At 38.0% G+C, this 24,425-nt stretch overlaps 2 protein-coding genes across 2 annotated transcripts; one reads left to right on the top strand and one right to left on the bottom strand.

Moving 5' to 3' along the window:
• Positions 1–3,902: 3,902 nt before the first annotated feature.
• On the bottom strand, positions 3,903–8,072 carry TMEM70 (transmembrane protein 70). The gene is made up of 3 exons (XM_085221292.1): positions 7,799–8,072; positions 6,775–6,886; positions 3,903–5,705 (listed from the first exon to the last, which is right to left on the bottom strand). Exons 1-3 carry the CDS (start codon positions 7,970–7,972, stop codon positions 5,257–5,259), a joined length of 735 nt encoding a protein of 244 aa, XP_085077418.1. The 5' UTR covers positions 7,973–8,072; the 3' UTR covers positions 3,903–5,256.
• Positions 8,073–8,581: 509 nt separating this feature from the next.
• Positions 8,582–22,649, top strand: ELOC (elongin C). Its single transcript, XM_085221294.1, has 4 exons — positions 8,582–8,732; positions 16,012–16,071; positions 17,881–18,024; positions 20,078–22,649. The coding sequence occupies exons 2-4, from the start codon at positions 16,068–16,070 to the stop codon at positions 20,266–20,268; spliced, it is 339 nt and encodes a 112-aa protein (XP_085077420.1). The 5' UTR covers positions 8,582–8,732; positions 16,012–16,067; the 3' UTR covers positions 20,269–22,649.
• The last annotated feature ends 1,776 nt before the right edge of the window (positions 22,650–24,425 follow it).

The following is a 24,425-nucleotide window of genomic DNA, read 5'->3' as shown; positions in this document are numbered from 1 at the left end:
AAACCTGTCCTTTTCAAATCTCTTCTCCAAATTCAGTTTTAGATGTATGAGTACTCTAATGCTTGTATCAATGGCATTCACAGAACTGATCTTCTGTGGCACTCAATGGCCAAAGCCCTAAACTAGAACACTGTAGGTGTGCTTTTCTACTTTCAATTTAGTATGAAGGGCACCAGAGAGGAAGGATGTGTATATTTCTACATTTATTTTTTACTAGGTAATCTTTCTTTAATGTTTTTCATTTATACTCTTATCCAGGAGGAAGGTGAAAAGAAGAGAAAGAACAGTGGAAAGAGCTACGCAATAAAGTTCATTTTCCAGAGTACTGTGACAATTTACTTTCATTTTGAAATCCTTCATAACTACATTCCATAGCTACCAAGTCTCATGTCCATTTAACAGAAAATAAAATAAATCCAAATATGGAGAATTTAGGAATTTTCATTTTGGCTACATCTGAGATGCTGAGAGTAAAATTTAACTCCAAACCTCCTAGCTGATTTGCGTTTAAAAACCTTAAACAAATTTATGAGACTTTTATCTTCTTTCTCAATACACCCAGACAAGTGCCGAGATCTCTTTAAAATAAAAAATTTGCATTTAGATCATTGGCTGCAGATGAGTGCTATGACTAGATGAGCACTCATAAGTCACTGAAATCTACTCGGGAAAGATTTACAATATACTTTAGAATAATATCCCATCACAAGAAAAAAATAAAACAGCAAACAACAACAACAGAACCCAGATGAACAGTATTCCAGGGCAGCAGAGCAAAGCACTCTGTTCCAAAGTGTTTGTCAGGCAGAATGAAATATTATGGAATTGTGGCATATTATGGAAGTGGGGTCATGACGAGGGATACTAGACAGAGCTGGAGGATTTGGCTCCTCTATATACAGCTGATAGAGTGCTGAGAGTGCCAAGGAAGATGCATCCCGGAGCAGTGCACCACTAATGAGTTTGTACCATTTGAGACAAGAGCAAGAGAATAACAGTGGAAATAAAGAAGTGATGTGTATTATTCCAAATGTATTTTTTTTAATGCTGTATGCACTTTGGCTTAATGATGTGATTTGGATATATCACGTTAAGCCACCAGAGACTGTTAAAAGTAACTGCAGACTAAGTGTTATCCTGTGGAAATAATTGTGTTGCAAATAACTGTTACCAGTAAGCTTCAAGTTAATTCATTCCAAGCCAAGTTTAGGATCAAAGCTTACAGTTATATCCTAAACAATACATTGAACCATTAAACTTTGCAGGAAGAAGAGAAAGCAGAGGATAAAGGGGAAAGAAAGGGCTGTACCCTATCTGAGGCTGAACAGTCAGAAAGCATACCAAGCAACACTGCCTACCAGGGTATTCAAGAAATTAAGATAGATGGACAAGTTTTCTGTTTGCTCTTATTTTCTGTTCTTCCCTGCTTTAAATAGCCGCTCATTTGAGCTTATTCTAAGCTACTCACTGAGGCCTGTATAGCTGTGCTATAATCTTATTACAGTGGATCCAACTCTTAGCCAGCTCACTTGTCCCATTTCTCAGGGGGGCTGCAGCAGGCTACGTGGTACATAGGGTCATCAAGAAATTGATGTTATAACCATGAAACTCCACAGCAACCAAATTACAGCAGTTTAACACATTTCCACCTATGAAGTTATACTGAACAGTTGGAATAATTCATGTGCTCTAACTTTTCATAGTACAATTTCATTAAATTTCCATCACCTTAATTAGACTCTCACAGTACAGTTGAAAATACTCAGCACTTCCTCAATCTTTGCCAGTGAAATGACTTTGGTGTGTAATAAAGTATGCTCCAGTGAAACTAGCTAATTTTAGGAAGTGTACTTAGGAGTGTGAAGCACCTCAGAGCTTTAAAGATTTCTCTTTGAAATCAAAAGGGGATCATTTTCTGATCAGAATATTTTATGTATGCAAGAAAAGACTGAGGGTTGTGGGATAATTTAATTTAAAAAATAACATAAGAAATGACAAGCATTGTACTTAATAATTCAGACCAGATAGGTATTGATTAATAATATGGATAAATAATACTGAGGACAAAGCCAAAGACTTTGAGAAAAAGGGAAAGGAACACTGGCAAGAGAATACCACATAGGCAGAGACTGAAAAGAAGAATCTGCCTGTATCCTGTTTTCCCAAGAAAACAGCAGTCATCCACAACCTTCTGTGGAAATTTTTAAGGCCAGAAGGGGATAGGAGGCAAGCATCTAGGAAGGAGATTTGAGTCATTTCGTATGTTCCTGCTCTTCACACCACATTGAGCAAAATCAGTCCTACAGTAAGATGTGAGACCCAGCTGCTGATAACAAGAAATGGGTTGGCACTGAAGGGCTGCAGGAGCTCGCAACTCCTACAGAAGGTATAGCCTTGCAAGTAAGGCAGCTTGTAGAGAACATCTTTCAGAAGACTGAGTTTCTATATCTGTATTTCCTTCAAAATCTCAACCCACATGTACGTACAGATTCAAGTCTTATAATTTTTGTCCATGATGCATGCAAGTCTGACCTGAAAAAAAAAAAAAACTGAAAACATTTGATTGTAGGAAACCCTTTGCACTTATAACTGCTTTTCACCAAAAGTTTAAAACCGAAGAAAAATCAACAAGAAAATGGTAGTTCACGAAATTAAGGAACAGTGAATAAATTTAATAAATGAACAGGGAAGGATGTGGAGCTGATAAAAAAAAAAAATCAAAACATGAAGTCAGTTCTCCAACAGAATGTGTTAGTAGCAGAAGGGGCTGTTTTGTTTTATGTACACTTTCTAGCTTAGAAGGACATCAATCATTTCATACTTTCTGACTTGGAAATGCACTCAGTGCACTACGGAACGCATCTGAACTTCAGTACCTGGAGAACTGGATTGTGTGGTATGATAAAAGGATGGGTTCTGCAAGTGGGGAGTAACGACACTGTAAACTATCTGTATTGAATCAGACTATTCTGGACGCAAAGTAAAAGAGAAATGCATCTAGAAGTCTTTTTGTATTTTATATATTTTATATATAAAATTTATATTTATTTATATTTGTTATATATATATATCTTTTATATATTTATATATATATATATTTATATCTTATATATATTTATATAAATAATTCTAACATAAAGAACAAAATATCATTGCTTGAGTACTAATTTGTTCTGGTCTCAACAAGTTCCAGGTATCTAAACCAGACACCTATATTCAAAAGAAGCTAGCTCTGAGAATCCTGGAATTACAAACAAGGACAGTCAAATGTTAAGAGGAATTGGGTCAAAAGCATTCTTATTTGGTGGCCATAATAATGTCTATAAGATACAGAGCTTGTTTCCTGAATTTAGAGTTTGCCAATTTAGAAGAAAATAAATTGTTGACTCAGTGGAATATTGTACATCTCTAGTAAATTTGATCTTCCCCAGTGCTGGAGAGCAAAAATTATTTTCACATTTTAATAAGATTGCACTTCTGTATTAAAGTACTATTCAAATAAAGTAAAATGATTACCATGATTTTCAAGGTACACATTGGAAGTACGAAATACTTTCCTGAGATTATATCATGGCCACAATTATCAACCTACTTCTGGCAAAAAAATGGGTTTGTTTGTTTGTTTGTTTTTAAATCATCCATGTGTCAGAAAGCCATTACTAACTTACTTTGCATTTCCCAGTCAGGAGATAAATTTTAAGTACCAGAGATAATTCTTCTGTTTTCTTTGGTTTTTTGTTTGTTTGTTTGTTTGTTTTTGAGAAACGTAATCGCTTGGATGAAAATCTCTTATTATTGTTGCTTAAATTCTTATCCAGCAAAATTCCAAATTTCAACAGTAAAAATTCTTTGCATTCAGAAGAAAAAGTTGAGGATTTTTCAAGAAGCACATAAACACAAAGTTGGGGCCTTTCTTTTATTGACTCTTGCAAACTATTTCCTGTTCTCTCTCTATTTGGCATTCAAAGATGAAGTTAACTTTACACATGAGCACAAAACAGAATTAACACATCTGACATGAAAACAATGGACAAATGTTTAATTTGGTGTAAAACATGACTTCAACAAGTACCGTAACCATGTGATTAGAATTGCTTATTACTGGCCTCCTGCCTTCAGCATAATGCATTAAACATACAAAAATATATCACTGTTTACTTACCCTATGATACTGGCTTAACAGAGATAGATCAGGCTTTTCAACGTAAAGCTGCTAATATGAAAGAATCAATTTGAATTCAGCACCTATTCTTTTTTAATTCAGTAATTTTTTAAGCCTTAAAATATTGAGGCCCTTCGTTACTTGTATACAAGTATCTGCCAGTTTTTGTGACAAACTTCTGCTTGGTCTAAAAATATTTCAATCCAATTTCCACATATTCAGAGTGCAGAACTAATTTAAACAACCTACTCACATGAGAAGATCTTATACTCATTACTTGAACTAAACATGACTTTCTTTGCAGTTAAAAATCAAGAGGTGTATTTTTTAAAGGCACAAGCTCTAAGCAGTACTCTGTAAGAGATTCCCTTTTGTTTTCCTGGCTTTCATAAATACCAAAAGAATCCACTTAAACCACTACATGCTGGTATTTTAAATTGGTACAAATATTTGTCTTAGCAAGATTTTCACAGCACAAACCTTACTTCTTTTCCATCTCTGGGAAAAGAGTTGCTTGGGAGTGTGATTCTATCTCAGAAAACCATTTAAGTAGCTGTGAATTGTTAGAGACTGCCATTCTTTCCATCTTTTCCAGAAAGGCTACAAGAGGTGTCAGCAGTAATATCTGCCTGCCTTAAGTGAAGGCCAACCCTACTCTCATGGGATGAAGAGTAGTATCCGTTAAAAACAGCCCGGCCTTTCTGTGTTAAGCACAGTTTCTCTCTAATCTTAAAAACTTAACAGTGTGCTTGACAGGTAATGAACATTCCAGATTTTTTTTATATAAAAAGTTCCTTTTAAAGCAGAGATGGTGAGTTTGCAGCACAGTCCATGCATGGTTCCCCTGGTTAGTTAATAATAAAAAATAAACCAAGAACAAGCACAAGAAAAACAGAAGTATTTTTAGTGTATTTTGTGTTGTTAATTCCGAAGCCCTACATATTGTTTACAAGTTTAAAAAAAAATTCAGTTCATTCCAAAATTTGAGAAACTCTAATGTTACCTGATACTTTTGAAACCGTAATATAGTTTAACATTCTTTCACATTTATAGCAGTGCACAATGAACAGTAACTGACATTCCTTATCTTCACATTATTTACTTTCACCTTCTTTCTCTTCTTTCTCAAAATCAAAACAAAAGGCTTTGTCATAGCCCATGAGACGGTTATAATCCTGAGGATCCGGGAAAAGTGTTGGATTAACAAGCATTGATTTAGTTTTAGCATAAAATGTTGTGAACATCTTGGTGATGTCTGGAATCTTTACATCTTTCTGATGGAAGACAGTTGCTTTTTCTGCCAAGATTGCATTGTATGTAATAGCTGTGTATGTGTCCATTTCCTCTTTATAATAGAGTCGAATTACATAGCCCTTTGTAAGGATATGCAAAGTAACTGGAGTAACAAACGTAAAAAATCCTATCAACCCATAAAATGCAGCTTGTAGAAGCAGGCTGTCAAATCCAATACCAGTTTTCAGCATGAGGTAGGGCGCCATGAACAAGTTAAATATGCTGGTGGAGTAGGAGAAAAATCTCACGCCTACATAGAACAAAAACAAAAAACCAAGATAAATACCTGTAAGTAAAATTGTCTCTGTAATTACCTATGTTCTGCTGCTACAAATTTTTGTCATTACTTGAACACCTAAAATTATTTAAAGGCCTTTCTTAAAACACTCTCAAATAAAAGAAGCCATTAACAAGTACCAGGAGGTCCAGTCCTCTCTTCCTGCCACTCTCAAGGGTTGTTGTATACATGCTGGGTTTAATCAAAGCTAGTAGCTGGCTTTATTTCTATGATGAACTCTGCTATCATGCAATTATGCAGATGTATGCATTTTTCACTTCAGACAGGAATAACAATCAAAGATATGGCTGGGCACTTCTCTCTTCATCAACAACCACATTAGACACTCAGTGTGCATTAGAGAAAAAAAGTTTGCTTGGTCCCCCACTGTGTTTAATTTGAAAAATGTAGGCTATTGTACATTCACAAGCATTCTGCAGCCATCTCTGCATAAGGCTTGAAAGACAGCAGCCACTGATATCATCACCCACCATCCTTGAGACGCAATGAGAACCAGTAGTCTAAAGATGCTGTGAAAATTGAATGTATCAGGGCATACTTCCCCCTTCAATTAAAAAATGTCCATCAGAAAACATCAGTGAACTACTTTTTGCTAAGCCTTTAGAACATTAGCTGGTCAAAGGGAGATTAACCAAAGTCTCATTACAGACAACACTTCTGTCGTTTTAGTGACATTCAAAAGCATACAGAATGCAAATATAGTTATAGTTGGTCAATGTTGGATAATCACTCGAAAGGCTGCAAGAGAAACAGAAGCAGGCTGAGGGATTACAGTTGCACTGTATCTTCAGAAATCCCTGCAGACCTAAAATTAACTGAAACAGAAATACTGTTAACATTAATCATTATACGCCACAGAATATAAAATTAAGCATCGCAGCAAGATATATATTCTTGTTCTGTACAGAGATTTGGGGTTTTAGCATAGTTGGAAAGAACATTTGCTTTCTTAATGTTGCATTTAAATATTTTAAATATTAAGAAAAAAAAAAAACAATGAAGATCCTTTCAAGTTACACACCTAACACTGCTTTTGCTAAGTTTCCTTTATAAACCAATCTTCCATGTTCTGGGTGGTCAGAAGGGGCAGATGTGCTGAGGCTGCGAACTGCTACCCCTTGAAAAGATGCAACCTGGAAGATGAAAGCAAAATCAGGATCAGTACTTCAGAAAATCACAGAATAGAATCAGTAAGGCTGGAAAAGACCTCTAAGTTCACCTAGTCCAACCACCAACCCACCCTTCAACCATACCCACTAACCATGTCCCTCAGTGCCACATCTAAGCATGAACACCTCCAAGGACAGTGATTTCACCACCTCCCTGGGCAGCTTGTTCCAATATCTCACCACTCTTTTTGAGAAGCTTTTCCTAATATCCAGACTGAATCTCCTTTGGAACAACTTAAGGCCACTACATTCACAGAAGATTCTCTGTGTCCTGAACCTATTCCCAGCAACCTGAATTAGCCATTAAGGTTGGGCTATTTGCTACAGGATGATTTAGACCAGAAAAGTTCTCTAAAGATCATCAAGCCCAATTGTTAACCTCACACTGCTACTAACCCACATTCCTAAGCACCACATCTACATATCCTTAAACTCCTCCAGAGACAGTGACTGCTTGCCTGGGCAGCCTGTTCTAATGCTTCACAACCCCTTCCATGAAGAGTTCTTTCCCAGTGTCCAACCCAAAACCTCCCTGCACAACTGGATTAATCACATACTCGGTCCTGCTGGCTATGTAGTTTCCAATACGGGCCACGATGCTGCTGGTTCTTCTTGGCCACCTGAGCACACTGTACAGCCCAGCTCACTGTATGACACGCTGCGCTATAACCTGCAATCCTTTCTGCACACAGCTTTGCAAGGAGGCAGTCACGAACTTTACCTCTCAGAACCCCAGTCACAGACCACCATCCCGCAGCAAACTTTGTGCCGAGCAAAGCTGAGAAACCAAATATGCCTACCCAGCCTCTCCATTACGTTCGTATTTCTCGCAAAGCAAAGCGCAGCCAACCCGAGCCCCTTCCCCTCCCAGCGCACCTCAGGGAGCGCCCCGCAACCGCTCCGCAGCCGCTGTCCCCCCGCGGGCAGAGGCTGGGGGAATCCCAGACGGCGATTGGCAAGAGGGAGCCCACGGTAAGCCGCACCCCCTAGCCTAACGGGGCCGGGCCGGGAGACGGCGGCACGCCAGCAGCCGGCGGCGCGGAGCAGCATGGCAGCCACGGCCCGTCCCGCAGCAGCCGGCAGCGAGACGCGTGGGGAAGGGAAGGGGAACGGCGCGGTGCACCAGCGCAGCCTCCGCCGCCGCCGCGCAGCCCCGACCTTTGGTTCCGCCGCAGGAAGGGCCCCCCCGGCTCTCACCCAGCAGTGTAACATAGCCCGGGGCTGCCGCTGCGGTTATATCATGGAAACGTCCGGGCACCTGCGGGCTGCGGGGCCGGGAATGGCAAAGCAGCGTAAAACGGGCTGAAACCGCTGTGCTACTCAGGAACCCTTCACCGTAAAATGGCCGGGCTGTGCATTACGGGGCTCCGCTCTGACCTAGCGCACCGGCGGTGTTTTGGGACCGAGAAGCGCGCAATAAACGTGGCGGCACTGCCAGGGCCGAGCGGCCGGGTAATCCCGGCGGCTTCGTGGCTGACGGCCATTCTTCGGTCCGCGAGTGTCAGGGCGGCCTCACTAGCAGCTATCGGGCACGCTCAGCCTCAGCTGTTCCAGCCGGCCCCGCGGCAAACCTTGCCCTCGCACCTCACCCGCGTTGCGGACAACATGGCGGACACCCTACATAAACTACAGTTCCCGGCATGCCCTGCTTCCGCCGCGCAGCACGCCGGGAGCTGAGCGGTCTCACGCCTTCCAAGGGCAGTGCGCGGGGGGCCGGAAGTGCGCCGTGACCCAGCGGAAGCGCTTGGAAGGCAGCTGGCCCGATACGGCGGGGGCCCTGCGAGTGGGGCGGAGGGAGCGGCACCGACGGGTGAGTGGCTGGAGAGGCCTCGCCACGGCCGCCTGGAAGGTGTCCCCGGGGGTCTGCCGCTGGGAGAGCAGCGAGCCTCGCTGCTGGGGGCGGGGGCCCGGAGCGCTGAGCGGAGAGGCCTGGAAGAGCCGGGGGCGTGTGGGGAGGAGGCGGGGGTGCGTGCGTGCACGGTGCGGGAGGCTCGCTGCTAGACGTTCACTGCTAGGCTGGGGTTCCCCTGCCGGCTGTGGGCTGGTAGCGTTTCTCCTCTCTGTAAAAGTCTCCCTGGATTCCACACGCCGCCGGGAAAGGGGCTTTCCAGAACGCTGCTGTAATTAAATATCGCTCTTAAACTTTTTCCGCTACGAATGACGTCCACCCTCTTCCCACGCCGTGCCCTAAAGAAAGGGCAGTAACTAAGGCCGAAAGAATTTAGGATGCGTCCTCTGGGGTTGTTGTGCCAAGGTGCGAAGTGCTGGTGGAAGTGCTTTGGCTGTAATGGTCGGTGAATGTAAGCAAAACAAGACTGATGGGGAAGAGCGATTGACTGACGTGTAGTAAAGGAAACGTGCTTCTGAGCAGCCCGTGCTACTTAAAAGGCAGGCTTTGTTTTTCTGTAGGTGACCACAAGCTTTGCTAAGTTGACGATGGCTTTAGGTACATATGTGAAAAGTGTGATGCTAGCAGGCAGCTCTGAGGTTGTTACAAGTTTAGTTGAAGGAGCTTTAAAGATGATTAATATTGTAGATTGCGATGCGAACATTGCGCTACAGGGAGATGTAGTTGTCGGTTTGCTGTTTACTTGGGTTTGCTCTGGCTTTGCTGTTTCAGAGCTTCAGTTTGGAATGTAGATATAAACATCTTGGAGACCTTCAGGATAAAAACAGCTTTGTGCCTGTATTTATTTCCTTCTGTACTCAAGTTTCCTCCTTTTGCTATGCTAAGAACAAAAAAATAATCGGGAGCAAAGTACAATTTATTAAAGGGTCCTTAGAAAGATATAAGTGTTTTTCTGTAATACAACTTGAGATCAGCTATCTACTGTGTAAATAACTTTTTTTCCCTAAGATTTACCCTCAGCACTGAGAAATTTAAGATACGTGATCTTTGAAACTTTCATCACTTCTAGCATTTCTTTGTAGTGGTGAAAAGTCATGCGAGATTTTTTCTTCTTAGTACTGAAGTGGTGATAAAATGATGTACAACATTTCGTATATTCTTAATGTGAGGAGTTAATACTGGTTCACTGAGGAGGTCCAGTTTTGTAAGGTACACTCTTCTGTCTCTCACTTCTGTAAATTTTTCCTGATCCATTTACCCCTTATGCTTTCTATGGGAATAAAATAATATCTTTTGAAAGCTTGTTTAACTTCAGATGTTTTTGCTGTGTTTTTTTTGGAATTCTCAGTGTATGCCCTACATTTTGTCCTAGAAATATTTTTTGAATCAGAATAAAATTTTTTATAGGATTTTTACAAGTTTTCTTGCATCTGGAAAGGCTCAGAATGTAGTTAATGTTGTTGTGGGGTAGTTTGCATAATTGTAGTTTTTGATGAATGCTTTAATGAGAGAACAGAAATTGATACTGTATTAAAAATTTGGAATATGCAAGCAGCTTTATTTCCTCTAACAGCTAGAGATATAAAGTAACCAGGGTTTTCCTTCTATATTAGGGAGAAAACTGTAATGCTTACTTTTTTTTTTCCTCTTCGGAATTACTGGAAAAGAAATTTTGCTAAGAAAAAAGAGTACCTTAAATAAAGTGAGGCCTTTGATACTCCATGCATAGCATCCTAGCTCATCTGTTTGTCTGAACTAGCATTCACCTTTAGTGTACCTTCCTAGTAAACTGGCTTATCTGGCAATCTTGCTGTACCAGTTTTCCCTCATTATTTTTCTAAATATGTTTCAATGCATATTTACATTATTTTTTTTGTGTGCCCTAAACAGTGAATACTAAACTGAAGAGTGATATTTTTAAACAAGCTTCTCTTTAGGATCTAGAGTAGGACTATAGCTTAGGATTAAACAGTAAGACGCTATTAATTTTGCATACAATGGCCTTTCTTTGCTGAAGAACTCTTCCTAATTTACAAATGACACTCAGAAAATTCCACATTTGACTTCTCAACAAACCCAGGAATTGTGAAGGCATTTTTGTTATTTGCCCCACATTTTCCAAAAAGTTGATCTCACAAAATACAAAAATGTCACCAACTGAAACGTACAAAAGGCGTGTGTGTGCTTGTATTGCACAGCTAATGAATTGGAAGCCTTTCGAGTTACCCTACACCAGAATCTGAGTTTCAGACATTTTTCTGTGGGAACAAAGAATCTGAATGCTTGCAAATGTTTGCATAGATTTAAGTTTCTTGTGCTAACTGGACTAAAAGGATGAGTTTCTGGAATGTGTATAGCAGTTGTGTGTGTTCAGTTAAATTAACGTATGCCCATCAATTATATTTTAGTCTCCCAGGCTTAGAAGTTGTAGAAGGAAGTGATGTTCTGAAAATTCAGGGTGTGTTGGTTGACAAGCATGCAGTTTTGGGCGTAAGTTAGGAAAGGGGTCATGGGCTTTTTTTTTCTTTCTTACATTTGATGCTCAAGAGAAACAAAAAGAAAAAAACTAAACTCACTATACCATATCATTTCTTCTTGGGGCTGTGAGGAGATGAATGAATTCAAGCACGGGAACAGGAACATTTGCTTTGTGTTGACAATGATGGTGGTTTATGATTCTTAGTTATATTCTACCTCAACGTGTAAATCTGTTACTGCTTCCACTAACTCTTGTGTAAGCTCATGAACCAGGAAGGGAGTTGACTGAAGAAAACAGGCTGTGGCTCGTGCAGAATCATGTTAATAACATCTCAGATAACTTGGGTGTAGTTGTTGGAAAGAAGATGCTTTTCACAAAACAATCACATAGAACTGAAATATGTTCAGATCTTCATAATGTATCATGACACACATGACACTTCTTGAAGAGGAACCAGTACTTGCAAACAGTTTCTTAGTTTTGTTACAGCTTTTCCAAGTTTCCTATTTTCCTTTGCTTATCTCTTCTATTGTTGCATTGATCCTGTGATCTTTTTTTGTTCTTCACTGCCCATATTTTGTCAGAAGAAAATCTATGCAACCACTCTTACTCATAATTATCACTTTACATATTTTTTTGAAATTATACATTGTTATGTCAGAACAGATGAAGTGAAGTGGAACCAAGTTTTGTCCCGTGCTTCCAAGGTGAATATAATGGGATGTATGATGTTACTTGCTTAAAAGTAGGCAGGTTTCTCAAGCCTTCTGCTTTTAGCAGTGGTATGTTGCTTTTGTTCTGTAGAATTATAGAATCACAAGGTTGGAAAGGACCTGCAAGATCAACTAGTGCAACCGTCCTGCCATTACCACTGCTACCACAAGCACTAAGCCATATCTCGCAGCTCCTCGTCCAGACGCCTCTTGAACACTGCCAGGGACGGTGACTCCACCACCTCCCTGGGCAGCCATTCCAGTGCCTGACCACTCTGAGAGAAAAAGCTTTTCTATGCTATTCTATAATTTCTATGTTATTCTATTTTTTATTAGAAGTACAAATTTTATTCTTTGTTAATCCTATTATGTTGATTAGTTGGACTTAAAATAAGGGATGATCTTGGCATGCTTTTTCTTCTTCGCTTATCCATTTGATGAATTGTATTTGTCTTCATTTTGCTAAGCCGAACAAGCAAGGCTTTCTAATTTTTTCATTACGAGCAGGCTTTTTGATCATGTTGTTAGCTCCTTTCTATAGTGTTTCCAATTTGAACTACTTCTACCTGTGCTACTTCTGCCCAGGTATCCAAGAAGATCAATGGCATCCTGGCTTGTATATGAAAGTGTATAGCCAACGGGAGCAGGGAGGTGATCATCCTGCTGTACTCAGCTCTGGTGAGGCCACACTTCAACTACCATGTTGAGTTTTGGTCCCCTCACTATGAGAGAAAGACATTGAGGCCCTGGAGATTCTCCAGAGAAGGGCAGCGAAGCTGTGAGGGATCTAGAGCCCCATCCAACCTGGCCTTGAATGCTTCTATGGAGGGGGCAACCACAACCTCACTGGGCAACCTGTTCTGTTGTTTCACCCCTCTCACAGTAAAGAATTTCTTCCTAGTCTAAATCCTCCATCTTTGAATTGTAAACCGTTTCTCCTTGTCCTGTCACAGCATGTCCTTATAAAAAGTCCCTCCCCAGCTTTCCTGTAGGCCCCTTCTGGTACTGGAAGGCCACTGTAAGGTTCCCCCTGGAACCTTTCTCTTTGAATGAGATAATGAAGTTTCATACAACTTCATTTCATGTGCTGTTTTTCAAGACCAGTGAATCATTTCTTTGTGTGAGGCTCTGTTCCCCTTTTGTTGCAGTGCCTTCTACTTCTGTCTCATCTGAATCTGCTGGCTTTTTTTTTTTTGTTTTTGTTTTTTGTTGTTTTTTTTTTTTTTTTTTTACAACACTGTTAGAATAACATGCTTAATGTCATTTTTGGAGGACCTAGAAGTCCTTTTCAGTCTAATAGTTGCACATTTGCGTCATCTCTTTATCAGACAATTTTTCTCATAAGATTATCCTCTTACCACATTTGTTTAACACCACATGATTTGCCTTGTCCAGGTTCCATCTACTTTCCCTTCCTTTCCTGTTATCAAGGAAATAACAGATTCACTTCTTAATGTTAGGCTACTTCAGCATGCTAATCCTTACTGCATTTGTATCCTGTTTTCCTTTATATTTCATACAGTTGGCTGCCACTTCTGACCATGGTTTTTTTACTCTTGTGTGCTAATAACTGTTATTTTTTTCCTCTTTCATCGTATGATAACACATTCCATTTGACATTTTTAAAATGTTCACTGTGGTGATTTTTTTTGTTTTGTTTTGTTTTTTGCAACAGCTCTAATATTTTGGTGTAGACATTATTTCAGTTCCCCAGCTTTAATGTGTTAGCTCCCTTAGGTTATACAAGGTAGCCTTTTTGTTCCTGAGTAATCGATACTCTACAATGGGATAATTTCCATTTCCAAACTTGTTGGAACAGATGAAAGATGCTATCAGTTTTGTGCTCTTACTATTCCAGTGCTCAAATGTAATTTCAATGGAGGAGTTACAGGAATTATTGAAAATGGTGAAGGCATTTAAAGTTTGATATTACGGAATGGCAGTCTGCACAAATTAAGATCATTCTTGAACATGCCTAATGTTCAACAAGTTTTTACATGGAGGAAGATTTGAAGTATACCAATGGGAAAGGAAAAAAATTTAAGATAGTTCTGTAAGGTTGGAATAAATTTCGAATACAACAGCAAAGCAAGCAGGAGATGCTTTTTGCTCAGTGTTCTGCAGTCACTTAAAAACTAGTCATGAATGGTTAATTATACTGAAAATGCTTTCTTGTGAGAGCTTGAGTAACCATTGGGATTATTTCATAGTTCCTTGCCTGAAATGGTTATGAAAAAAGGGAGATAGAAGAAATCAACGCTCAGCACTGAGGTACTGTTGAGAAGTGAAGCTATCTGCAGTAGCAAGGAGCTGCAGCTTCCAAAGATCTGAGTCTCTTGACTTTGCTTAGGAATCTCTGTAAAACTTCCTCCAAGTCCTTCAGCTCCCTCCTCAACTTGCTTACTATTTAATTTTAATTTTTTTTTTTTTTTTTTTTGGCCCCTGCTTTTACCACAAATAGAAGAGGGAGGAAATGTGAGGAACAGTCTCTTCTGCTTTTTCATGCCTTCTTGGGATCCTTCTCAGCAGTGAGCAATAGCAGCTCATGCGTCTGCTGTTGCTCGTTGCTTTTCGTAGCAATCTAATGAATTATCAGAATTCTTAACAGACTTTTTGCTGCCCCAACCCTGGGCTTCTACTGAATAACTACCCAGAATCCCTGGTCATGTTTTGCTGAACCTTTGGGCATGCAGCAGTATGTCATTGATTTGTACTGGGTTAATGTTTGGAGAGCAGCTGTAGACACGAAAGGAATTTTAGGACAGCAGGTGGGTGGAATTTCTCTTTCATAATTTTCTTTGCCACAGCAGAGATGCAGTTCAATATAGAGAAATACAAGTTGAATCTGAAAATACTGGATTTGTTATGCAAATAAGTGCTTTCATTTCTATAATTCTTTGGAATCATTTTCATGACAAATAACATCTGCAGCAAGCTGAGTGTCAGCTTATAAGCTCTGGAATTCCTGGTTAACTTACCATGTGAATACCTACATTAAATATCTGGAGTAGATTTTCTAAATGACATTGGTGTATGTGTCAGGAACTCTCAATCTTCTAGGAAGGACGGCTTGAAGGGCCAGGTATTTAATGCACACTGATCAGATTGTTTGTTGAGCCTTCTCTTCTCCAGCCTAAATTCCTCGGCTCTGTCAGTCTTTCTGTGACTGACAGATGCTTCAATCTAGGATGCATTTCAGTGTATTTTGTACTGAGGAGCCCAGATCCAGACTAGTACTCCAGATATACAGGGCTGAATAGAACAAAAGGATGCCTTCGCTCAGTGTGCTGGCTGCTCTCCTCCTCAGTCAGCCTGGGATGGTCTTCCTCTTCCTTGTCACAAGGGCACATTGCTGGTGTGTGTTCTTGCCATCCCACAGCTTGTCTACCAGCACCCTTTGACCGAGATATTGGTCAGAGAAGTCAGCACTGGTGCATGGTGTAATTCTTCCAAAGGTGCGTTTGCCATTGAACTTTGTAGAATTCCTGTTTGCCTTGTTGAGGTGTCCAATGAATACCAGGACACCTATGCAACAGCCCCTCCTGTATTCACAATATACTGAACTGTTGCCTGGTGTTTCTTCTGTAGACACTCCGTTTATTCTCTTCAGTGCCTTCTGTGCTGTGGTAGAACTTGCTCTCTTTATCTCCCTACTACAGCTGCATGGGTGGTGTCTGTAGTAGTAGAAGTGTAACAGGCTCCTGAGGTAACCCTGACTTGATGATCAAGGGCTTTTAAAAACCTTAAAGAAACATCTCTTTGCAAAGCAACAATTTGGAGATTCTAGAATATGGTAAGCTGGTGGGGATGTATATATATATTGATATATATATATATATCAAAAAAAGAACAAAACCACCACCAACAACAAAAACCAACCCAAACCAGGAAACACCAGTTTCAAAACAGTGTTTAGTATTCATGACATTGCACGCTTTGTGTCATCATATTCTTTTTAATAGCCTTTATAATAATGTAAAAGTTAATAACTAGTGTTGACTTAAGAAATTGTATTAGTGACTAAAAACATTGCCTCGTGTATTTTCAGACGCTCCTATTGCAAAAGCTGCTGTTGAAAAGAAATAATTTTTTTATAAGAAGAGAATGGGTAAGTGAATTGTTCTTAGATTTTTGTTGCTGTTTCTCATGTGAAACATTTTAGCTCTTAAATTGTTAAGACTAATGGTTGGACTATAAGACTCTAAATGTTGATCTTGTAGCTTTTTTGTGTGTGTCATTTTTTTATTGTAGCCTGAAAACTTTGTGGAACTTCCAACTAATGTAGTTTTTAGAGGATTTTTTTTGTGTGTGTGTGAATGTTGTTTATTGAGATGAGTATCTGTCGAACAGTAAAATATAATTTATCTTAATATGCCAAATGATGAAAATGTACGTGCTAAAATAGGATGCCTTTAGGTTACTGTATGTATGTGAAACATGGCTACTTGAACCTTTCATATCTTTCTCACTACAAATGATGGTTAATGAAACAAGGTTGGAAAGATTCTGGTGCTAGCTATACTTTTTCTGAAAGTATTTTAGCATCTTTGGCACTTATGGCAAGTTATTAAAATTGTCAGTAACTATATAGTAACTTTATTTCAAATTTACGAAACAATTGATGGAGAGAATATTATATTTGCAATAGCACCACAGTGTAAGATAATATATTACAGTTAATGTAATTTATATTTTTTTGTTTTGTCAGAAATAAACACAACATTAATGGCCAGATGTCAAGTTTGTAGTTTGTTTTATCTCTGTACTCATGCATGCAATCATGATATATTGGCAGTGGATTACTTTTCTAGAAGGATATAAATATCATCTGATTTTCCAAGCTGTTAGAACTTCAAAGACTTCCAGTTTTACCTTACTGCCAAAATTAATACTGTCCTGAATGTTTAATCTTATGTGCAGTATCAAACTCAAGTATTAATTTCTAATAGAACTGAAGCAATACTTAGTGTAATGGCTCTGTACTCCTTTAAAAAATGCAGTATTTGAAATACAACATTAACTTTCCAATTTGAATATGATAGAAATTGTATATTTATTGAGTTTAAAGTGCAAAGTAAACCCCAACAAAATGGAAAGAAGGTTTAAAGTTATGATGATCTTTATTACAGTTTACAGGTGTGCATGAAGACCATCTCCAAAGTCATCTTGGTGCTGAACATCATGTGGGTACAGAGTAGTCAGTGGTTCCTACCCCAAAGAGCATGTTGTCAAAGCAGACACATAGTAAGACAAAAGAGAGGAGAGAGACAGGAAAAGCATAGTCAAAACTTATGGGGAGACTTCACAAACTTATTGGGTTTTTGTGCTTTCTCACCAAAGTCACAATATGAGTATGCACTAATTTTCTTAGTCTGACTGGCAGTGAGCAAGGAATTAATTCAATTTCAATTTTCCAGCACAAAAATACGTGCTTTGACTGCTTTCATTCCTCCTATGCTTCAAAAAGCATTTTTTCTCTTACAGTCTGTATTTTGAAATATTAGATATGTGTTTAGATGACTTGTAAGTTATAAATACTAGCGTGCCAGACATGGCAATCATTTTGTGAATGGAACAAGTAGCATGTTCTTAAAATGAGTAAATTATTTTCACTTGAGAATTCATCTGGAGGAAAATTTTTTTTCCTACACAGATTGCTGAAATCATGTCAGAAATTGGTGATGGAGAGAGGAGGGAGATGTTAATCAAAATAGATTCATTTTTCTAAAAATTCCTCTTTTGAAATAGGTTACCAAACTCTTCAGAGAAGTCTTGATATATGCAAATATTTACCTTATTTTTGGTGGTCTGCAGTGGTTCTTCTGTCTGCAAACATAGTCACAGGAAAGACTGAAGCTTGCATTCTTGATAATTGGAATCAGTCATTGTATACTGAAACTGTTGTTTTCCATCACAGATGGAGAAGAGAAAACATACGGTGGGTGTGAGGGCCCAGATGCAATGTATGTGAAGTTAATATCTTCTGATGGCCATGAGTTCATTGTAAAAAGAGAGCATGCATTAACATCAGGAACAATAAAAGCTATGTTGAGTGGACCAGGTAAGTATAACAGATGTAGTACCCTCATGTCCTTCTCTTTCTCTGTTGGACTATTTGAATTTCTATTATATAGTAAGCAAAAGCTGGAGCAAATAATAACTTGTTCAAACCATTACTAATTCCATTTCCATTGGAACAGTCCACCTCCGTGGAGTATTGTTTATGTATAATTGAACTCCATAAGTTTCTGGATGGCTAGTAATTGTATGATGTTATTACTACCATTTTCCTCTGTTAAATGTACTTGAGGTCATTATCTGAAGGTTGCAGCTGTCAAATTCAAGATAAGTGACTCCGTTGCTGCCTCCATGATAGAACTTGAAGTATTCACAAAGTCTTTATGGCAAGGAGTACTTGAACTTAATGGCACAAGTTAGTGTAAGTTTGAAGAAGAGATAAATTGACTGAAGGGAAAGCCCTCACATGTTATAGGTATGTGAGACTACTTCTGTTTTAAGAAGTGTTTGAACTAATTGTTGAAGCATGAAAGGGTGGAGAAGAGAATGAGAAATTGAGTTGCATGTTCTTCCTTCTTATCTGCCCTTGTCCCATACAATTACTTTTGGCCAGTCAAGTAGCAGTAGGCTGTATCGACCTCTGATCCAAATATGGTCATTCTCTTTTTGATTCTGATGAATGGAATTGCTGGCAACATCTATTTGCTGAATATACTTTTAAATTACTCACTAATAGTTGGGCAATTTAATTAATTAAAATTCTCAGCTTAATATTCTTAATATGAACATGAAAATACGTTGCAGATCCATTGTCTAATTCACTCTGTATCTGCCTCCGAGGTGTGCAAGAAGAGTAGTTACAAAACCTGTTCCAAATTTGTTCTGTGATCTGTAAAAATATGAAGAAATAAAAGGCAAAGGGGGCTAGAAAAGTGACTCTGTAAAGGAGTCAGCATTTAAGCATGTTTTACATAAACATTTGTAAGATAAACAAGTTTGCAAGTAAAATTATTCTTACTGTCTACAGGCCGCAGTTTCACTGATGCGTAAGCGTTCTCTATTTCAGTACTGTGGCGTTGTCAATATGCTAACAATTTTGTTGCTTCCTACTGTTTCTATTATAGACTTTAAGGCAGATTGGCTTCAGTATGTGTATTCAGATATTTCTACACAAATACATGCAGTCATTAGTAAATAACTCTGCTTTGTGGTTATTATGAAAGGGATCCCTACAGAGATATCCCTGTAGAGATAACTACATAACTGTTAGGTCACCTATAAATATGGAGTGTATGTTAGTGGGCTTTGTATTGTCTTTCAGCTTAATAAGCTTAAAGTTGAGAGATAAAAACAGTGACAAATATAACAGTAGAGGAAGGCTGTGGGACTAACAATAGGATTTTGTATCCTCTGTTTCGTGCTTAGAGGGCACAGAAGAAAGGTTCAAATATACTTGCGTTTTGAAATTTGAGCTTTGGATAAAATGTTCAAATCTAGCAGGTATAAACTCTAAAAGCATGTAATGTTTCCTGCAGTACAACTAGAGTTTTCCTCTTGTTCCTGCATGCCTTTTTTTCCACAGCTTATCAAGCTAGTGTATCTTTAAGACTTCAACCCTCTGTCAAATCTGCCAGAGACTGTCCAAGAAATTCAGTGGTAGTGGGAGGAGACAGAACTGATGAGTGTGCATATGCAAATACAGAACATATGTAAAACATTTTCTTTTCTTGCAAAAGCTAGCTAAAAATTTGGATGTATACCTCTTTTTCTAAATGGTACTGTGAGCTTTAGTGCTGAGCACACTACAGTTTTAGAGAACCTCTTGAAAGCAAACATCAGAATTACATATTACTGGTGAAGTGGTTCAGAATATTAATATGTTGCAGCCTAAATGAAAAAACATTTTCTAATGCAAGGGATCCTCTTATTTGTGAGGATTATGAATGTGAAACACCCTGCTTCGCACTGAAGAATGTAGCAGCTAGGAATATGGAACCTAACAAGTCCATTTGGAATATACTGTATTATTGTAGTAAAGTGTTCCATTTTGTGGTGAATTGAGATTCTGATTTTTTTGTTTGTTTGTTTTCCCACAGGACAGTTTGCAGAAAATGAAACAAATGAGGTGAATTTTAGAGAGATCCCATCCCATGTCCTATCCAAAGTATGCATGTATTTCACCTATAAGGTCCGCTATACTAACAGCTCTACGGAGATTCCTGAATTCCCAATTGCACCTGAAATTGCACTGGAACTTCTGATGGCTGCAAACTTCTTAGATTGTTAAATAAAATAAATTATAATAAAAATGTAAAACTTTTTTCAGTATTTAATACATGTAGTTAAGTTAGTAACTTTTTTCAGATAGCATGTTGCGTGTGTGCTGTTGAGAACTGTTAAGTTCACTGCAGAGGCAATTGTCTTCAGTCCTTTTGCATATAGCAATCATTCAGTTGAGATTTGTTTTGCTGCTTACACAAATAAGGACCTTTTCACAACTGAGACAAATAAACAAATATGCCAATTAGTAGATGGCTATGCCTTATCCTTTAGGTGTGGTAGAATTTTCTTTTAAGACAATGACTGTATAAAATACTGGAGTTTAGCCTAATGCTCTCTAAAAGGTAATTATAGTTAAATATAAGTAGCTGTTTAGGGTTTCTAACTTTCTCTTATTGTTAAAGTTTCTAAACATCTGAACTTAATCTCCTTTATAAGGTGGCTGTTCTTTAGAATACTTATACTAACTAGATTAGAAGTGACCTCTCTATAAGGTTTGTATACTGACAGCAATATTCTATTTAAGTTGGAAGCAGAGTGCGTAGGAAAATGTTTAAGGCTTTTAATTTAATCATCATTTAGACAAGTGAAGAAGTGTATTTGATGCATTTTTCCTTTCTAACCTGAATTTTCTCCTTCAGTAATTACAAATATTCAAGTCACTAGTCTGTACAGTAACGCTGTGATCGTACTGGCAGTGGCTTTTAATCTGTGTATATTCTGTGTAACATATAAAGTTGTTCTTAATGTACTGTCACTTGACCTGATACGGATTCTATATAGTTTCAGTTATGCTTTATTTCCATTGTTGTGGTGGATTACGTACTGTATTTAATCTTTAGATTAGCAGTCATTCCAGTTTTCTAAAATAGCAACTGAAATGATAGCAGTTATCCTATTCTTTACCTCTTCCCTGACCTCTCCCTTAAATCCACAGAAAAAGACCCTAAATGTGGAGGCCTTGTATTGGATGGAAAGGGCATTAAGGAGATGTTTAAGGAGCTTTTTTTAAATAAATGTAATATAGTTATTTCCAATGTTTTTACAAATATTTTAGAGGAAAAGGATTGGCAAGCCACTCACAAACTAGAGTGAAGCACATTAGCTCTTACTAATTCCTGCTTCTAATTGCCTATACAGATGGTTCTTAGTTTAAAACAAATTTCCATGAAGCAAAAAAGTAGAAAAAAAAATGAAAAATTAAACTGAGAAGAAGTTGCTTCTTGTTCAGTCACAGCCTGAAGAACCCTTCTGCCAAAGTAATCTGTAAATGAGCATGTGTCATGAAAAGCAATGCAAGAACAATGTAGTTAGCATTTCCATCAGCTGTCTCTGATTCACATTTTTGTTTAAGAAATGATTGTGGTCTTTTATGGTCCCACTAACAGATGCTGGGATCTCTTCGTTAATATGTTAACTAAGGGTGAAACTCTTGTCTAAGCCTGATTACCAACATAAATACAACCTTGAGGTTTTCCAGACAAAAAATGGTAACTTGCATAGACTATGCAGTCTGCCTATGGAGGAGTTCAGTTCTGATAAATCAACTTACTCTGGACTTGAGCAATGCTTGATAGACAAGCTGACATACGTCAACATGTTGATAGATGAGCTGACGTTAATTCACATCACATACTTTGGCACAATTTATCGTGTTTAGTGTGGGGATGTTTATGATTAGATTGGTTTTGCATGATAAAGCTGAAGTGTGTTGCAAGGCGATTGTCTGAAATCCTGTGTCTGAGCACTATGGTCAATGCTATTAGTAACTCATTTTCAAGAGCACTGAAAAGAACACAAAACAGAAATATCTTGTTATGCTGCTTTTGTTAGCACTGGTAGGAATATACTCTAGAAGTTAAAGAAGTACTGACATAGATGTTTAAGTTCCAACTACATTGCAGGCTGAGAGTCTTAAGTTCTTCAGCCATTTTTAATAGTCCTGAAGTCAGTGACTTGAAGCTCAGACTGTTTAGTTTAAAGTGGAAGTAAAAATAATGTCATTAAAAAAATAATAATAATTTGTTTTAAGCATTCCAAAACGACCTCTTCTTGAAATACGTTGTGTTTTATGATTCCATGCTTCAGCAACAAGATAAAATACCTGTTTTATTTCTGAATTATAATTTCATTGTTTTTCCTTCAGCTTGACGTATCATACAGTAGCTTTGAACACTCAGGAAATGCAGTAGTGTCCTAGAACACACTATTTGCAAAACCACTGGCTGTTAAGAAAACTAACCTGCAGATTTCTAATGGGGAGGGGGGCAGAGGGAATTAGTGCAATTTATTTGGTAGCAACGTGGGTATGCTATTAACAGACATTGGAAAATTACCACACTTAACCCCTGAGTTCTAAATAAATTTCAAAATTGAAAATTTTTAAAACTGTGTTTTTGTGGATTTGTGACTTGTGTAGAATTGTAATTTTTGTGAATGTGTGATGAATAAATAGCTAGTATTCGTGTTAGCATTTGAGTTACAGGTTTTGAAACATGTATAATATTAAGAAGTTTTTTCTCCTAGTTCTGAAGAGTTTTGTTGATTTAGTCAGTATTTAGATACTTTGTGCTCTTCCTAACTGCAACAATTCACAGTTCTTAAAAGAGAAGGCCGAATACTGAGAGAGGATGGCATTTCTAACTGCCTTGAAGAGGATATTTTAAGGTTCCATGTCCTATAATACTGAATTCCCTTTTGCTTAGTCTGCTAGTATCTGATGTTTTGTGATTTTATCTGATTTGTATCTGATTCAAATTTTAAACGTTGGCCATGAAAAGTTATAAATTCTTTACCAAATGCTGGGTTATGATTTTTTCACAGTACAAGGTATTGAAGAAGTCTCTGATGGCCTCCAACGTGAAATGGCTTGCTCATCTGGAGAAATCTGAAATATGTTATACAATACAGGAAATTCCCTTTTGGTTCTGAGGTTTAAAAATGGAGAACTTGTCATCAAGACTCACGAGGCCATTATATTCAACAGCTGCATTCAACACATTCTTTAAAAGGAATTGCTTAAATAGTAGTAATATGTAGTTGCCTCTGGCTACGTTTTTTTGGTATATATATTGTTATTTGTAGTCATGAGTTGCTGAAGTGGTTATTTCCCCTCCTCCTTTTTTTTTTTTTTTTTTTTTTTTTTTTTTTTTTTGCGCAGTGCCTTAGAAAAGAATTTCCCAACACCCATCTAAATCTGTTGATTTATATGATAAACCGCAAGGAAATTATTGGCATAGTAAATTTTTTCAGTCCATGTTTTATGACAACTTATATTTGTTTTTAAATTTTGTCTCAAATGTTGCATTGTAATTTAAGAGTACCAGCTATTGCAGGGTTGACAAAATCATAGTAGTGTACAGGAATCAATGAGAAACAGGTAATTTGTCCTAGCTGAAACTAAAAGTGGAGGCTGAGGTGCAATCTTAATTTCAATCTGAACAACTGAAAAAATAGCAGGAAGACTTTTTTCTAAGGTTGGGTAGATTTAGATATTAAGCTATAATGCTGTTTTTAAAGTAGCTCAAAGCTTTGAAATCAGAAGAAAAAGCATATAGTGTTGTTTTTTTTTCCCATAGAAAATGTTCACTTCGAAGATTTTTTACAATAAACTGAAACTGGATTTCTTTTAAATATACTTATTAAGTGGTGATGTGACCTTGATGTGTTGCACAACAATTGGAAGAGCCAGACAAGCACACAGTAGATGTGGTGATTATTAGTCATTTATGAAGCTTGTTTGAGTGTTGGCAGTAGGGCAGCACTGAGAGAACGGTGACTTTTTATAAGTTTTTAAAAGTGTTATATGCCATGAAATAAAGTTTTGAACATGTTACTTCTACAAACATAGATTACAGTGCAATCTCTTCTCTGTGGGAGAAAGGTCACTGAGATTAAAAAAAAAAAAAAAGTAAAACATTCTGTCATTGCTATGTTACTGTTTTATGTTTACAGAATAGAGGATTTTCCTCCCACACTGTATGGGCGGAGAACCTAGGATGTAAGAAAGGTCAAAATTACTCTGACAAATGGAGTACTTCACTCTTTTCTCCTCCTGAACATGACATTAGTCATGTAATGATTTGTAGCCTCGCTTGTTGAGTGTAGAATTGGAAAATTAAAATTGCCCTTAAAATATGTGCAGCATTTTAGATTGGTGAAAGT

The sequence above is a fragment of the Meleagris gallopavo genome, chromosome 3 (assembly GCF_905368555.1).
Source record: "Meleagris gallopavo chromosome 3, MGAL_WU_HG_1.1, whole genome shotgun sequence".
Classification (NCBI taxonomy): Eukaryota; Metazoa; Chordata; class Aves; order Galliformes; family Phasianidae; genus Meleagris; species Meleagris gallopavo.
The sequence above is the reverse complement of the archived record's forward strand: the minus strand, read 5'-3'. Positions and strand labels throughout refer to the sequence as shown.